The sequence below is a fragment of the Rhineura floridana genome, chromosome 19 (assembly GCF_030035675.1).
Source record: "Rhineura floridana isolate rRhiFlo1 chromosome 19, rRhiFlo1.hap2, whole genome shotgun sequence".
Lineage (NCBI taxonomy): Eukaryota > Metazoa > Chordata > Lepidosauria > Squamata > Rhineuridae > Rhineura > Rhineura floridana.
The window spans coordinates 6,049,613-6,067,725 of NC_084498.1; the positions used below are offsets into that span (position 1 = coordinate 6,049,613).

The window sequence follows — 18,113 nt, forward strand, 5'->3', positions numbered from 1 at the left end:
AAGTTTTGAACAGTGCACATCGGCATGCTGCTTGTTCACATTAAACCATAGTTTATTTTAACTATGTTTCTAATGTGATGTATAAAAGATTTGTTGTGTTCAAATAGGTATGCCATGTTGTCATGCACAGCTCACAGGAAATACAGCTTGTCATCGTGAGCTGTTGGCTAATGTAGTGTGCAAAATGTGCTGTCTCCTAAACTCTCTACCGCCATGGAACCCTTTCCACATCAATTTGTTAAGAAACCTCTGCACATCTGCCACAGAACTTCTGCAAATTGCAGATGATTTCAAGACATGTTCCTAGGGAACAGGATTCTTGAGGATGTGATGACAGGCAAGCACACCCATGCTTGAATTGTGTTTATCTTAGAACTTGCTCAGGACTCACTTGAAGTTACTCATTGCAAGGAAGATCTGTAGTCCTGGGCAAGCTATCTTTCAGCAGAGCTTGTTACCATTACTTGCTTCTGCACTGAGAACCTCTGGTAAATTTTTGAGGAGCACAGGGTTCCCTGGGATCCAGTTTGAGGAAAACACTCTTCTACCCTAAAATTCTTAGCTTGTGTAGATAAGAAAGATTCATAAGTTGCCAAACCATCCAAATATAATTTATTTGTGTGTGAATCACTGAGAATGTTGCCATAATTTCAGTTTCAACCTTCCACTGTATAAAAATATTTATGATAGCTATTGGGTTTATCTGTTTGATAAATAATAATTCAGTTCTTGGGTAACTTATCTTTATATTGTGAATTGATCTGTTGTGCTGGTTATGGGTTTGGGATTTTTTAAATAAAATGTTCCTTCCTGAAATTCCTATGTGTAGGGAGAAATTTTTTTGAAAGGCACTTAGTTTTCCTTTCATGAACTTCGGAAAACTGCTTGGTGACGAAGTTCCTTCCACACTGAGGAGGAAAGAGGAACAGTAATTGCAAATGAAAGAAGCAGGCTTTTAAATATTGCAAGAGTTAACAGCATCAAATGGGGGAAACTGTTCAGAACCTAAGGACAAATACTGAAATATTGTCCCCTTTAATATTGGGGGAGGAACTCCTAAACTTTCTCTAAAGAGCAAGATCTGTTAAAAGTGGGGGTGAGGGTTTACTGAATGTATTTACCCTTATGGTATGGTTTGAACTAAGCTGTGGTAAAAGCTTAAGCGTATGGGGGTGGCTGTTCATGGTTTGGCTTGAGGCTTCTGTTGAGGAAGAAAACAAATGACGTAGCAGACACATAACCCCTGACTGCAGAGAACAGGATTTAATATATGAATGAGCACCCTAAGCCGAGATATACAATATTAGAGCATTTGAGATTCTTGACTGCTGGAGGATTGGTTGTGTGTGTACGCATTAAGGAGCTCTTGTGTGAAAACAAAATGTAACCTTATAGCAATGTTAGGAGAGGAAATGGGATACTTTGGGGCTGATATTTTGGGGAAGCAATGGTACTAGATTTTGTGCCTCATGAAAACCTGGCCCCTCTAGCCCCTATCCATTTTCAAGGAAGCAGGCTAGCCTTGTGGAGACTTAGAGAAGTAACTTTACCCCTCAGGGAAAAAGGCTTCTTCCATCAATCATTCGTTTGTCATCCCTCAGTAGTAGGAAGGTCCTCTACTTCTCCCTAATAAGTAGGAAACTTAGAACTCTCAACAAACAGGTGCATATCTGGATATCATATATTATATATTAGTGCAGAATTTCTAGGAGAGGCATAATATGTTCATTGTTTTGACTTGTTTTGCTCTATTAGGAAATGACCCACTTCCCTGTTAAAATCATGCTAAACAGCCATATATAGCCATTATTTATTTAAAGCATTTACACCCTGCTTTTTAGCCAAGAAGGCTCCAGAGTGGCTTTCAAAAAACTCTTTATTGTGTTTAATGCTGCCTTTCTGCCAAGGTATGTACAATTTTAAAATACTAATAGATAATCAGAAGTATAAAATGTAGAGCGACAGTGCCCTCTCAGGTTGGCTGATTTTTTTTTCCAGACGGTACAAGTTCCTAGGCTGGGGCTTCTGCATTCCCTCAAGGCATGCAAGTTTTAAGTAGCCCCAGGGAAGGTAGGGGAAGGGCTATCCTAACAGTTCTGGTGGTTCTGTCAAGAACTGATGGTATGTGCTTTCTGACCTTGGCTTCCTAACTTCTCAGTAATAATATTGATGGTTCATACAGTCATAGAGTTGGAAGGAGCTTATAAGGCCATTGAGTCCAACCCCCTGCTCAATGCAGGAATCCAAATTAAAGCATACCTGACAGGTGGCTGTCTTGCTGCCTCTTGAATGCCTCCAGTGTTGGAGAGCCCACCACCTCCCTAGGTCATTGGTTCCATTGTTGTGCTGCTCTAACAGTTAGGAGGTTTTTCCTGATGTTCCGTCGAAATCTGGCTTCCTGAAACTTGAGCCCATTATTGCACTCTGGGACGATTGAGAAGAGATCCTGGCCCTCCTCTGTGTGGCAACCTTTCAAGTACTGGAAGAGTGCTATCATATCTTCCCTCAGTCTTCTCAAGGCTAAACATGCCCGGTTCTTTCAGTACCTCACAAGGCTTTGTTTCCAGTCCCCTGATCATCCTCGTTGCCCTTCTCTGAACCCATTCCAGTTTGTCTGCATCCTTTTTAAAGTGTGGTGTCCAGAACTGGACGAAGTACTCAAGATGAGGCCTAACCAGTGCCAAATAGAGGGGAACCAATACTTCATGCAGGTTGGAAACTACACTTCTGTTAATGCAATCTAAAATAGCATTTTCCTTTTTTGCTGCCACATCACACTGTTGGCTCATATTCAGCTTGTGATCAACAACACTTCAAAGGTCCTTCCTGCATGTAGTATTGCTAGCCAAGCGTCCCCCATCTTATAACTGTGCATTTGGTTTCTTTCTCCTAGGTGTAGAGCTTGGCAGTTATCCCTGTTAAATTTCATTCTGTTGTTTTCAGCCCAATGCTCCAGCCTATCAAGATCCCTTTGAATTTTGTTTCTGTCTTCCAAGGTAATAGCTATCCCTCCCAATTTTGTGTCATCTGCAAATTTGATAAGCATTCCCTGCACCTCATAAAAATGTTGAAGAGCACCGGGCCCAGGACCAAGCCCTGTGGTACTCCGCTCATTACCTTCCCCCAGTTTGAGAAGGAATCATTGATAAGCACTCTTTGAGTACGATTCTGTAACCAGCTGTGGATCCACCTGATAGTTGTTTCGTCCAGCCCACATTTAGCTAGCTTGCTAATCAGAATATCTACCAGGGAGGTTACGTGATCAAAAAACAAGATAAGATTAGTCCGGCAGCATTTGTTCTTGATAAATCCATGTTGGCTTCTAGTAATCACTGCATTGTTTTCAAGGTGCTTATGGAATGACTGCTTTATAATCTATTCCATAATTTTCCCAGGGATTGATGTCAGGCTGACTGATCTGTAGTTCCCAGTTTCCTCCTTTTTGCTCTTTTTGAAGATGGAGACAACATTAGCCCTCCTCTAATTGTTCAGCACTTCACCCATCCTCCACGATTTCGCAACGATAATAGCTGGCATCCCCTTTGTTGGAGTAAAAAAAGATTAATTGTTTAAAGATCTGATCATTTTCTTTTTGACAGCAGCAATGCTTGAAATTTCCAACATTTAGTAATCATCTGTAACTTTCCCCCCAACCTACCACTTGAAAATTGCTGAGGATCTTGGTGAACCACTTAATGATTTTTCTGCCTGGTGTAGCAATTGTTATGTGCTGTGCTAGATGCTGTATGATTTTCAATTGTATTTTTACAGGCACTACACAGGCCACCCTTTCCCAGCCTTTGCGTCCCCAGAGGTTATCGGACTGCAACTCCCATCAGCTCCATCCAGCATGGCCAATCGTCTGGAATGATGGGAATTGTAGTCCAGCAACATCTGGGGACCCAAAAGTTGGGAAAGGCTGCATAGATCACCTGAATGAAGCCAAAATTGGTTTTGATGCAACTTGGAGTAAATGGATTTATTATTTTAATAGAGGTGAATCTGATCAGTGCCCCCATAATCTCATGAATGTCTCTGACATGATGTATTTCAGCAATAATCTCTTAACTGTTTTCTGTTGTGGGCTTCAGCATATGGTTTTCTGATGATGCATATATGCAAATATGTTTTGTGTGATCCATACATAAGGCAATCTTATATTGTTTTATGTGGTTATGTTTTGTTATTCCTGCTGTTGCAAATAAGCTAAAAGAAGATAGGTGGGAAAAACAGCAGCAAGGCACTCCCTGCCCTTGGGCTTACAATCTAAAAGGCATGATACACAAGCAACGTTATTAAAATTATAGCTTTTATAATGCAGTTATATAACTTTGAATAACTTTTACATTATTTTTACTCATATTGCATGAAATATAGCAATATATAGGCTTATCTTCTGGCCCTTCCCAAAATAATATACCATATTTAAACTCTTTGTCTTCTCCTCAAATGAGGCAGGTTGTTCTTTTCCACATGTCAGAACTGGAAAGCCAATGGTAAGACACAGAGGCTTCCGAAAGGTCAGCTAGCGAATCCTTGGATATACTGGTATTTTGACCTTGCCTCCTAGACCCCATGTTCATCACCTCTCCAGTGATGATTCATATTAGCTTTGTGCAAATCACCAATTGCCATCTTCAGTATTTGTTTTTCTTGGTACCAAACCATGACCTTTGGGTATAACAGATTTTTTCAGTGTTTAAGTAAAGGCACCGCGAGAGTAATATATTTTGAGTTTTCTGCAGCAAAGATGGAGGTGGTGCAGTTTGCCCTCCTTAATATGGCATTAGCCCCTCCTTCCCCATCTCCATCTCTTTGCCTTCATACAGCTATATATCTGTGCCTCTTACCTTCTTTCTTCTGAATCTACCATGCTCTGGATGCCTCCTGTTCTCTTAAACCATTCCACCCATTTTACTTGCCATGTCTTATGCCTGAAGCACTTGCACCATTCCTTCTGTCTTGCTTTCAAGCCCAGCACTTTTGTGAAACCATAACTCTCTACTGAAACAAAACCTAGACCACATGTTACTGCATTTATGTATATTCTTTCCATTAACCCTTGCTATTTTTTCACCTTCCTTCACTTCCATCAAAATTTAGGTTGTAAGCTCCCTGGAGCATGGACCTGTCTTGGTACTTTCCAGAATAACATAACCAACAAGTATGTTGGCAGTATATCAAGTTATTATCAGTAAACAATGTATAATTAATATATAGGGAATAACAAGGCTAGCACTGATGGGTTTTTGCCTTTCTGTTGAAAAGGCAAAAGCTGGGGAAACAGTCCTCTCCCTCCAGTCCCTACTGAGCCTGGCCTACTAGCTGCATTCCAAGAGGCGTTCTTGCAGACATTCTTGAATGCTTGGCTGTGAGGTCAGAGCAAATGAAGTCATAATGCAAAGGGGGGAGGAGAGAGCCCACACCCTCGTGGGCTTAACTGTGCATTCTGGTACTGCTAATTAAAGAGCACAAGCTGAGGGAATTTCAGGCTGCACCACTTGAAGCTTTCCCTAGACACTCAATGATCCAATCCCCTGGAAGCTCTCCTAGATATTAGCATTGTAACAGAAATAAAGAAGCTGTATCTCAGTTTGGGTAGGTAACTTACAGAACAACTAAAGCTTCAGATTTTAAATAGACTTTTTTGTTACTTCAAATCTCTGCATGTGGTCCAGCTATTGCTTCCTTAAAACATTGTCTTATGGTAGAAATCCCTGGAGGTAGCAACTTTTCAGCTGAGTATGAACTGCTGAAATTACTTCTGCTTACTTTTGATACCCGACCCTTTTCTATTTCACTACCTTTTCTCTCAGGGAAGCACATTCGCAAGTGCCATTTGTCATGTATTTTCCTGTGCATGTGACTTTCTCCAGTATCCCAGCATTATTTTCCATTATTAACTGCAGTGCCACTTTAAATTACCAAAGAGAGGATGCTGAGCTTAAAGTTTTATTTCCTACCATTGCACAGTAGTTTCCTTCCACTGAGCCCTTGTTTTTGAATGCTGACATTACTATATTAAGATGGAGGGAAATGGGATGCTCATGTATTAAGAACCATCTGCTGTTGTGTAACCCTGCCTGAATGTTATGATCTTTGGAGAGGCCCTTTTTCAGCCTGGAGTTTGATGGCTGGTGACACAGGATAAGGCCTTCTCTGTGGTAGCACCAAAGTTGTGTGACTTCCTCTTCACAGCCTCACTCCTTTAGATGACGTGCCAAGAAAATCCTTTTCTTGCAAGCTTTTGAGATATTTCAATTTCCTTTTATGATAGCTATTTACTATTTTTACTGTTTCTGATGTTTGCTATTGTTAAAAAATTATGGGGATCCAGAACGGTCCAAATGACACTTTTCACTAGGCCAGCTTTGTTGATAAGAGTAACAGACTTTTGAGTTGCACAGAAAACAGTTCTGTACGACTCAAAACTTGTTGCCTGTTCACCAAATCAAAGATTTAATCTTGAGCCATTTTGATATGACCTTCCTGTTGTTTTGAAGCTAGTATGGGAACTTCAGCGTGCCTTGGACGTGACACACTTGTATGAAAAGACTCTGAGGCTGCCACTTTAGCTCAGAAAGCTACAATGTTTTCCAAGTAAAGTATAGCTACGATGCTACAGTCAAAAATGAGGGGCAGCCAAGAGGGCCATAGACGTTCAGCTGGCTTGTACGGCTGTAGTTTTTCTTGGTGTTCACTTCCTCTTTTAGACATACTAGGTTTGATCACCCAAGTTTCTTTCACAAAGATTTCACCTGTTTAAATTGACTCCATGCAGTTCTTTTTCTTAAATGCCTAGGAGATGTTCCATGACTTGAGTTATCCTGCAATTTACAGATTTGACAGCTCCTTTAACAACACAATGAGCTAATTTAGCTCCTGGTCTAGTTAATTGAAGAAGCAAAGCATTTGAGTGAAGAAAGGGTGGGTGAAGGGACTGGGGAAAAACCTTAGTACTCAGCTGGCATGGAAGGGAATTCCTTCCAAGGCTAAGAAGACACAGAAGCCATTTAAAAAACAACAACACTTCCTATCATCACAAAGAAACCAGTATATTACTGAATCTGTAAAATTACTTGCTATGACCCCAGGTATCATGTTCAATTGCATTGTTCAAGATACCTGAATTATGCTATTTTCTATTATTCATTTGGTGCAGAATGTTCTTGGTGGTTTGATCATCAAAACTGAGGTGCACAATTCTAGAATTCTGTGAAGCTGAACGAGCGAATGAATCATTTCCCCACTGCACCAGGTAATCTGCTAGAAAAGGCAGTGCTTATTTTGTTGTTAGAGTTCTGTATGCTGTGCTCAGCATGCTCAGCAAGATCACTTGGGAAAGTTCTTCCTGGAAGATATCATTCCAGATTGCAAGTATGGAGTCCCATTTCCTGCATGTAGAAAACTAGCTGGTCAGGGAGAGGAAGATATATTGGTGCTTAAAGGCTCCACTGGAGGGAAGTAGAACAGTGAGTAAGAAAAGTGAAGTCTTGTAGGAAAAGAAAACAGAAGAGCAAATGGACAATTTGCCTAATTAATTCTGCAACCCTTTTTGGCCTAATAGCTTTGCTTGTTTTGAACGGTGTAGTAAACTAATCCTTGCATCATTCAGGCAATGTGTTGTAGTGATTACAGTGTTGGTCAGGGACCCAGGAGACCAGGGTTTATATCCTCACTCAGCCATGATGCTCACTGGGTGACCTTGAGCGAGTCATTGTCTCTCTCAGTCTAACCTACCTCACAGGGTTGTTTTAAGGATAATATGAGAAGGGGGAGAACCTTGTAGCCAGGGCTGTGGAGTCGGAGTCATGGAGTTAGAGTCGGAGTCGGAAGCAATTTTGGGTGGAGTCGGAGTCGGTAGAAATGTACCGACTCCGGCTTCGAAATAAATTTTAAAATAAAAATGGGACAGTGCATAGAGATTTATGTCCTGGGTTGGATGGTGTTTGGATCCTCTTCAGACCTTTGAGTCTTAGTCAGGGTGTGCTGAGCCTGTCTCTAAACTTTGGATTCCCAAAAGCTGCAAGAAAAGCATATGGAAAGAGAATTCTCGATCAGTGCTTCTTGTTTGTATCTGGTCCTTGGTGTTCAGCATAAGATGGGTTAATAGACCTTTAGCCCGACTGAGTAGGGTTGCTGCTGTGGTCTTAGAATTAACAAGATAGTAGGGACAAGTGGCATTTATTCTAAACACTGATATTAGATTAAAGTAATGCTGTAGAACAGTGGTTCCCAACCTGGGGGCTGCAAAGTAATCCAGAGGAGGCCGCAAACAGTAAAGAAATGAATTATTATTTTTTAAAAGTGTTCAGTCCCTGGACATTGTCTGCTTCCTGCTGCCGCTGCAGATGACACCTCCCCCTTGCTCCAGACAAGAGGGGAGGACTTTTGCTGAAGTGTCAGAGCATCTTTCAGGCCCACCAAGGGCAGGCATCTGCCTATAAAACATGTGGCAGATGCCAAAGGAGGCTGAGGGTGGAGCTACGAGGAAGAAGAGGGAATTACTATTACTGACTCCCGTCTCCTCGCACTGCCGCTGCTGATGACACCCTTACTTAGAACGAGAGGAGAGGGCTTTTTGTGAAGCAAAAAGAAGCAAGGCTGCAAGGAAAGGCTGCTTTCCCCCTTCCTTCCTGGCAACCAGCCTGCCTTCCTTGGAGGGAGGAGGATCACAAAATATTTTGAGCTTTTAAAGGGGGTCCCGTACTCATAAAGGTTGGGAACCACTGCTGTAGAATGCAGGTGGCAGCTAAAGTTTGGAGAATAAGCCCACATACACGTAGAAAGAGAAACTGTGAACTCTCCAAAGGGGATTTGAGAGAAAACCTGAGCTTCTAAACACATGTTTTCATCTTAAGTCCTGTCATTTCCTCTGTGGAAGTCTAATGCTGCTTCTGTTCTTTACCGACCATTAGTACTGTATATCCGTTTTGTTTTTATTTGTAAGTTCAGAGGCATGTGCCTGTGCTGTCCTTATGAGTGGCCTGTGGTTTATTTTTAGCATACTTTCGGCTTGATCATTGTTGCCTCTTGTTGATTTCCTAGCAGACAAAGTTTTAATGCTCTGCATGCCAGTCAGTTTCCTCCTCCCCCATAACCACTTCTTGTGGTTAATCTGCTGGAATAATCATTTGAAGGGTTTCAGGGGGTGTTTTAGCTCCAGGGATTTACACCACTGGCATTAGACTAAATGAATTGTGGCTTTTAAGTGCCTGTGAAATGCCAGGGAATAGATCAGTCAGAAGTGCATTCTTTTAGACCCTTCTTTCCACATTCAGAGGCAGTTTATATTTATTACATTTATACCCCACCTTTCTTCTCATTACTGAAACCCAAGGCGGCTTACATATGGTTCCCAGGCGGTCTCCCATCCAGGCACTGACCAGACCTGACCCTGCTTAGCTTCAGCAGGGAGCTGCCCCAAGCAGTTCTCTGGGACTGTCCATAAAATCTGCTATGCTTTTAAAGGCCTTTTTCATCCACTCTCCCCTTGACACTCTATGCCCAATTTAAAAATTGCCCAATTCTTCCTTTGTCACAACTCTGAATGTTTATTGTAACAGGCAATTAGCAGTGTGCTGATGCATGCTGCTTGATCGTTCCTGCTTTGCACCTTCCCTGGTGCACATGGGAGAAACAAATCAGGGAGCTGCCATTAAACTTGGCTTCCCATGATGTCCATGCCCAGGTCCCTGGTTTGCAGCTCCCTAACAACCCAGCATTCATAAACCAGAAATAAACCATGATTAGAGACTGGCTGGTGAGGTCCACACCATATGCTGAAACGCACATTTAAAGCTCACGACTTCCCTCAATCAACCATGGGAAGTGTTAATTTGTTAAGGGTCCTGGGAATTTGTAGCTCTATGAGGGGAAACCACAGTTCCCAGGATTCTTTGGGGGAAGACACGTGCTTTAAATGTATGGTGTAGAATTGCCCTAGAGTTTGTTAGAGGGCAACCAGGATCTCTGCTTTGGTCATCATGTGAAGCAAGCTTACTTTTGGCTGCCTGCTTTGTTGTGCCACTCCTGCCAGGAAGGACCAAGTGGGAGCAGATGGGCAGTGTGCAGCAACCTGGCTTACCAAGATGTGCAAATGTGGCCACACTTTACAGGTGATCCCATACACCCATTCCTGTGTGCTAGTTATGAATTCGGTTAGTTTGAATAAGTCATGGCAGAATGGGTGGGCCACAAAAATGCTTAGAAGTCTGATGCATGAAAACAGGAGTCCACATATGTTGTGCTTGGTAGCCATTACTCAAGCAAAATAGCAAAGAAAACAGGAAGGTAAAAACTTCCACTCCAGTGTCTCAGCATACAGCATTCTACCCATACTGCTTTAAAACTATTAAAATGCCTCAGAGAACAAAAATGTTGGGCATCAGGCAATCCTACTTGGGGAGGGAAGCCAGAGCCCTCTACTTGTTGCCACCTGAATTGTGTTTGACTGGAATGTGGGGGAGAGGCTTCTCTATATTGGCACCAAGTCATGAAATTACCTTCAAAGGGAGGCCTACCTTGCCTTTAACCAGCAGCCAAACCACTGGTTTTTGAGTTTTTAATCTGCTTTCTCCTGATCTGTTACCTTCTGAGTTTCTTATTTTAACCCTTGTTCTAAGCCCCCTTGAGTGTTTTAATGGAAAGACAAGATATAATGGTTTTAAATAAAATAAATGACACCTTGTAGTTAGCTTTGGGGGTGGGATGGGGAAGGTATTGCCATAGAGGGCAGCAAAGAAGAATGCTCTTAAGAAAGCATGGGGCAGCAATAGAGTTGAAGCAGTGAGGGTTATGCAGACAGAAATAATGTGAAATAAGGATGCAGAGAGAGGATGAGGCAAGGTCTGGGATAGTTTTGGAGGCTTTGATAAAGATTTTGTGCTGGGATACCCAAACAGCAGCAAGTTCCCAAGCTTTACAAAATGGTGAGAGAGGGGGGTCTGCTTTTGTTTTCCCATGCACATTTAAACAAAAGTCTAAAACCCAAGTAGGGACAAGAGGAGGGGAAGATGGGTCCAGACTTTACTTCTCTTCCTGCAGAAGAGCATTTGGTCCTCTTATAATGCTTCTGAGATCAGTTTCCATGCTAGGCCAGAGTAATGCTGGCAGTCCTACAGCATGACCTAAATGTTGCATGTGCAGAGGCTTGTGCTGCTGTCAGGACACTGTGCGAGCTGCAGGCCCAGGATCTGCATTCCATAACCTGTATGTCAAGTTCCGAGAAAACAGTTGAGCAACCAAGTTGCCTTTCTGAAATTATTTCAAAACGTCTCTGCCTCCTCGAGAGTGTTACTTGCAGGCAATTTAATTGTTCTCGCCACCAAAACCAGCACCACCTGTAACCCCTAATGCTGCCTCTTTCAAGTCCCTTTTGGCATAAGTTATGTGTTGGCAAACAGCAAAAGGTACATTTAGATCACCAGTGCATTCTGAGTTAAAAAATAACCTGCCCTCTTCTTGTTGCAATTAAAGGAAGTCAGTCCCAACAAGCCAGGGAGGAATACTTGATTAAAATTCCTTATAAAGCTTGTAGCAGGCCTCTGAATCAAAGCTATTCTCTTTTCCTGGCAACCGAAGAGGGAGGTGACTCCTTCCTAACTCTGGCTCCAGTGCTGGGGCACTGTATGGGGGACTATATAATGGGCTAAAGAGTCTTGTGATCATCAGCAAGGAATTCCAGTAGAGAAGAGGTGGGTGCCTGTTCATTAGCTGTCAAGGGATAACACCATCATGCACCATCATGAGGTTTTTTGTTGTTGCTGTTGTTCAGCTCTTTTTAAAAGGTTTGATTCTCTAAGCCCCATGTGCTGATTTTCCCCCTCCTTTGCCCCCCCCTTGCTAGGCTGTGTGTTTTGCTTTGGGATGTTGCAATGCTTTACAAATACCTAGAATTGTCTGAATGTCTCAAATAGCTGAATCTTTTCTATGGTAAGGTTGATAATGCCATAAAGGGCTCTTCTTTCCTTTCTTAAAAAATAGCCTTTAGACAAAAACTCAGTGTGGAAACAACTGTCTGTTTTTTTACTGTAATGGATTTCTTTAAGTTTCAAAAGTCAATATGTTTTTAATGGGAAGTGGGCTTTCAATGCGGCCGTTGCCAATTTTATCCTGAGAATATTCCTTTATTCTTGCTGAGGGTTGCAGAATACACAGAAGTTTCTTTACAAGGCCTTTAGGAGCAAAAAGCTTATGTTATCTTTCCTTTTTTTATTTCTCTAATGCACACAGGTTTAACTTGGAGGCAAGCATCCATATTGCATCCATGATTGAGAAAAGATAGTTACTGCTGGCAAGAGGGGATAAAACACTGACAGCAGAAGAGAAGATGAGTATGTTGAAACCGAGTGGGCTTAAGGCTCCCACCAAGATCAGCAAGCCTGGAACTGCATTACTGAAAACTGCTGCATCTGTTGCTCCTGGTAAGGAAGAGGGGTGGGGTTTTTTTTTAACCTGATAAAAGTTGTTGCACACAGTTCTGATGCTGCCCACTTCTGATGCAGGCTTAATTTTTAATAGCTGCTAGGTATGAGGGTGGAGAGCTGCAGATGTTTTGCAGAATCAAGAGTCAGTTGGATGTGTGGTTGTGTGCTCCTTCCCCCCCCCCAATATCCCTCTCCAAACCCTTGGAACATTATATCCTTTCCTTTCACAAGTAGGGGGGCACCTCCAGGCAGTACTGCATTATACTGACCCAACTACATAGCCCCATCCTTTTTGGCTTGATAGGGACTATAAACTCAATTTATCATCATCACCATTTTATTCATATGCCCCCTTTCCACAAAAAATTGTGCTCAGTTGTGCTATTTGTGTGATGTGACCCAACTGTTGGATACAAGGTGGGCCTGGAGACAGGATGGGCGTTTCTGGGTAAGGGGTGGAGGCAGGTGGGCAGCATGTAAGTGAACTGATTTGGCGGGAGTTGACACGTACAACCACAGAATAAATGTCTCTCTCCTGCATTTGGTTATAGCCTCATCGGAAAAGACAGCAGCCATTGAGAAGACACCACCTGCACCCACTTCAGAAGCACAGGATGAGTTTGTGGATGACTTCAGGATCGGGGAGCGTGTTTGGGTCAATGGGAATAAGCCTGGTTTTATCCAGTTCCTTGGAGAAACGCAGTTTGCTCCTGGACAGTGGGCAGGAATTGTTTTGGATGAGCCCATTGGCAAGAACGATGGCTCTGTGGCTGGAGTTCGGTATTTCCAATGTGAGCCCCTCAGGGGAATATTTACGAGACCCTCTAAGCTAACGCGGAAAGTGGTAGCTGAGGATGAAGCCAACGGTACGCAGGCCTCTAATGCTTCCCAGGCAACTTCGCCAACCTCTGTGTCAGCTGCTAGCCTTGTGTCTTTGCCTTCTTCAGCGGCACACCTGCCCCCCACGGGTATTCCCCACAAGACATCGCCTCCTGCTGCGAAGGAGCACCCCGCTTCTCAAATCAGCAATCTTTCCAAAACAGCAAGTGAATCAATATCAAACCTTTCTGAATCAGGCTCTCTGAAAAAAGGAGAACGAGAACTCAAAATGGGGGACAGAGTTTTGGTAAGTTTGTTTTGTTTTCTCTAACCAACCAACTGCTACTATGTGGCATGACTTAATAGGCCTCATTTCAGAATACAGTAGCTAATCTTTGATAGAGGCTACCTCCATGTCAATCTGCCCATGCACTATGATTGTCAGTGGAGCCTTTGGGAATTGGTGTCTAGTGCCTGCCCAGCACTCCGCATCTTGTAACTAAAAAGTAGGATTCAAATGATTCTGTGGCTAAATTTTTCTGGGATTTAATCATGTCACAGAAGTCCCTAGAATGTAATCAGAGCTAAAAGAACCAGATGTCTATGGAGAGGGACCAACTAGTTCAGTCACTTGCCAAAGCAGCGTCATCCATCCACAGATCATCCTCCTGGAATTTAATGGCTTCCCCCTTGCTTTCATTCAATATCTAGTGGCCCAGACTTTTTGGAAGTGCTTTTGCTGTTCATGCCTGTGGGGCAATAAGGCCAATTGGCATTGACAGTTGCTAGGGAGGACCAGCCTATCACCTTCTATTACAAGCCTGAAAGACATTTTTCCTCAAGGCAGCGTAAATGCTATCAGGCCGTCCAGTCTAAAGAGACTGGAGCTCATGATTGTATGCACACTGACAGCGGGAACATTGCATGAACTCTTTTTGCAGGACTTGTTTCTTATTTGGACAAGTGATGTGACCCGTTTGCCTACCTGCCACATCTCTGCAGGCCTGACAGCGTCCCTTCTTGGGCATAGCTTAACCTCAAAGGCCTATTAGATGCCAGCTGATGTACTCCAGTTTTGGAAAGTCTTTCAGGGCCTGTCAATTGGAAGTCACTTTTGTAATCATGTTCATAATGGCCTTGCCCTGTCCAAAGACTGTATGGAATCCATTCTGTCTAGAATTTCAGAAAACATGGCTTTCTTTATATAGGCTCTTGTGATGGTGCCATATTTCAGAATGCAAATGGGTGGGTTTGAAATTAGAACTTCTGAAGTTCAACAGACCCACATATCCTGAGCAAGAAAAAAACACAGTTTAAATCACTGACAGTGTGCAATCCTATACATAGCTACTTAGAAGTAAGTCCCATAAAGTTCAATATTCTCAGGTAAGTGTGTATAGGACTGCAGCTTTAAATCAAGTTTCCTGTTGATACTACTACTTATGTTTCCTAAGCAGTGGTGCAAATCTAATCATCTACATTTGCAACTAGAGTATTATTATGTTATTTAGAAGAGGATGCTTTGCATATATTTTTGATACCTTGATGTCTTTATTAATTTTAGAACATGTTACAGAATATATTTCACTGCTTGATAGATACCTTCGCTGGTTACCTATATTATTTGAGCCCCCTCCTCACCAAAGCCTCTATTCCTTCTGTCTCCCATTCCCAAATTTTAATTAGTGGCATGGAGGGTTCAAGTATGCACAGCACTATCAAACACTGTAAGGAACTATGGGAAATGTAGTAGTTCCTGACAGCCCTAGACAATGCCGCACATACTCAGCATGGGATGACAGAGGTTGAAACTGCACAGTCTGCGTCTGGTGTTGGAATTGCTTTTTAATATGTTTTTTAAGCTTTTTAAAAAATATGTTTTTAAAGCGTTTTTGTTTTGTTTTAATATATTTTAAAGCCTGTCTTATGATGTTTTAAAGTGTTTTTAGTGCTTTTGTTTGCCGCCCTGGGCTCCTACTGGGAGGAAGGGTGGGATATAAATCTAATAAATAAATAAAAATAAAGTAATATTTCATGCGACATGGGAAATGCTGCGAAAAATGAGATCCCTGTCTCAAATTCTCTCCCTGTACCACAGCTTCCCTGTGCCATATCTTTTTCTGCTTTCGGCAGAGAAGCATGCATTGCGGTCAAGGGATTGTAAATGTTACAGTGCAGAGGGAGAGAATTTGAGGTGAGGAAGCCATTTCTGGCAACATCCAGAGCTTGGAAGATTACTTTTAAAAGTAATAAATTACAGTTACAATTACTTGGCCCAAAAAAGTAGTAATTACCGTTACGATTACAATTGCTCTGAAAGTAACTGATTACTTTACTTTTTCTCAAAAGTAACCACTACAGTTACATTTCAGTTACTTTTTAAAAAAAACTCCTACAAGGTGCTGGCCTTGGCTGCTGCACATCTAAGAAGCCTAAAACAATATTAAAAATAAACACACACACACAGGGGGTAGTAGAATAAAAAATTTTATCCATAAGATTAACATAATGGCATAACAGAATCTCACATCCCCCCAAGCAATGAAGATACCCCAACTCTTGAAATCAAATTTTACACTTCAAATGCTTTTATAATATGTTTCTGTTATGTCTCAAAAGAACAAGATGCTCAAAGAGCATGTCAGACAAGGAATGTCTTTTTACAGTCATTACGTTGCCACCAGTACTGAACAGGCGTTCTACTGCGGCGCTTGAAGGCATACCTGTGTTGTGCTGCAAAAAACACCGCAGCACACGTGGAAAGCCATGGAGTGATGACACTTCCCTGCTGGGAGACCTCAGGTACCTCACCAGTTCCTCCTCAGCAGTGTCCACTGCTGACTTCTTGCCCTGGGGCAGAAAGTTAAAGAAGTCATCTGCTAAGTCATCTCCTTCCCGGTCTTTATCTGAAGACTGATCACTGTCCTCATTAAGTACACCCATCTTTATTTCAGCTTTCAACAAGGCTTCCATTGTGTATCTAAGAAAGAGAGAGGATATGTTAACACATATATGTTAGGAAACCATCATCTGCTCTTCATTTCCTGATGCTTGTCATGTCCCCTGGTTCAGGGTCCAGCCTGAGCCTGTGGATGATGACATGGAAGGTAGGAAGGTGACCAAGTCACCACACTCATGGGGCAGCACAGCAGACCCTTAAGGATTACCTGCAGCAACCCAAGGTTGTGATGAGGAGCCCCAGGAAGAAAAGGCCCAGCCCCTGCCTACCACCTTAAGCCCTCTGATGCCTCCCTTGAGACAACATTTCCCTTGGAGTAATCCACCCAAAGGGCTTCCTTAATGTTCTTACTTGTTGGTATGGGTGGCGGCCTGACACGATTCCAGCCAATCTAGTTTGAAGCGAGGGTGTAGGCAGGCTGCCAGAAGAAGCCTCTTGTCCTCCCAGATAGCTGCAAACCGCTTTCTTAGGGCTTCGCGCACACCTCTCAGCAGCTGAAAACAGTATGTGTACCTCTCAGGTTTGTTTTCCAGTCCTTCTAACTTGCGGTCCAGATTGCAGAGCGTTGGTAGCAAATACCCCATGAACATGCCGTTCTCCCGTTGCAGGATATCTAGGGACTGGGCTAGTGGCTCCATAATCTCTGTGTATTCCTGTACCACTTCATTCTCAGCAGCTGTGATCCTGGACAAGGAGCAGCGGTCCATTATGGCATGCATTTTTAGTGGCACAGTTGACAGGAGCTCATGTAGTTGCTTCAACGCATCAAAGGTGGAATTCCACCTGGTCTTATTCGGTACCTTCAGATACACACCATATTGCGCACGGATATACTCAGCAATCTGGGCTGACTGGTTCTGCTTGGACCACAACTTGCTGCACTTTCCCATCAAGGAACGAAACTGTTTCTTGAAAGGACCAAGAAGACTACTTTTGGAGGAGTCAGAAAGCATGGCCTCTATGTCTTGTGTTGCCACAAGGTTGAGGGTGTGGCTAGCACATCTCTGGTGTGGTGGTAAAATAAAATCCTCTCCTGAGTCTGCAGCTTCTTCCTCTGCCTCAGGTCCTGTGTCCAGGATGTCACAGATAGGCACAAACTCCACCTCAGCCTCCTCCTCCTCCTGGTTATCACCATCATCGTCACTGGTGCCTGCAGCTTCCACTGGTTCTTTGGCCATGAAAACTCTGAACGCTTTCACAAAGTTGGAACCATTGTCTGTAGTAGTGCACATAACTTTGTTGTGGATCCTGTACTGCACATGTACATCATGCAGTGCTTTTGAAAGGACATCGTATGTATGGCGCCCCTTCAGACGCTTACAAGCCAAGGTCCCGACCTCACGTTTCAGGGTAGTTGGGTTGATCCAGTGGGCTGTTACCCCAAAGTAACTCTTCTTGCCATTGGTCCAACAGTCTGCAGTGGTTGCTATATATGCCACAGCACCCATTCGGTTTGCAAGAGTTTCTCTCGTGGCATGCTCTCTTCTCAATTCTGTCTCTCAGAGTCTTGGCACATATGATGGTGAGATCTTTGGGGAGTCCAATGCGAACCAGATTAATGAATGATGGTTTGTCCACAGTCTGAAGTGGTAATGTCTCCTCTACAATGAAATCAATGATTCTCCTGTCGAGATTGCTTTGGGTGACAGGCTCCCTGCCAGATCCCCACCTCTCAAGCGTTGTCTGCTGCTGCTTCAGCATTTTGGGAGGAGGGGTGTCATGCATTGGTTCAGGAAGGCCACGTCTCCTTGCCTTTATTGCTTCTTCAATTGCTCTCAGCTTCTCAGGGTGTGCCCTCTGAGGAAGAAGAACAAAGCATGAATCCAAGAAAAAATGGAAGAGGAACTTCACAATTTAAACATAAATAGACAATGGACACTCTTTGAGGACCAGCATGGCAAAGGCTT

General features: G+C 43.0%; 1 protein-coding gene across 17 annotated transcripts in view; it reads left to right on the forward strand.

Annotated features, from left to right (window-relative positions):
- The window catches only part of CLIP1 (CAP-Gly domain containing linker protein 1), a 161,671-nt gene that overhangs the window by 17,619 nt on the left and 125,939 nt on the right, over positions 1–18,113 (forward strand). For 13 of the 17 annotated variants that reach the window (XM_061603015.1, XM_061603012.1, XM_061603008.1 and 10 more), the window contains exons 2-3: positions 12,235–12,425; positions 12,980–13,554. In XM_061603015.1, coding sequence (XP_061458999.1) covers positions 12,332–12,425; positions 12,980–13,554 — 669 coding nt within the window. In that variant the 5' untranslated portion in view covers positions 12,235–12,331. Of the gene's footprint in view, positions 1–5,518; positions 5,599–7,162; positions 7,259–11,517; positions 11,697–12,234; positions 12,426–12,979; positions 13,555–18,113 lie in introns of those variants that run through there. The other 4 variants (XM_061603009.1, XM_061603005.1, XM_061603010.1 and 1 more) reach the window with 4 other exon arrangements.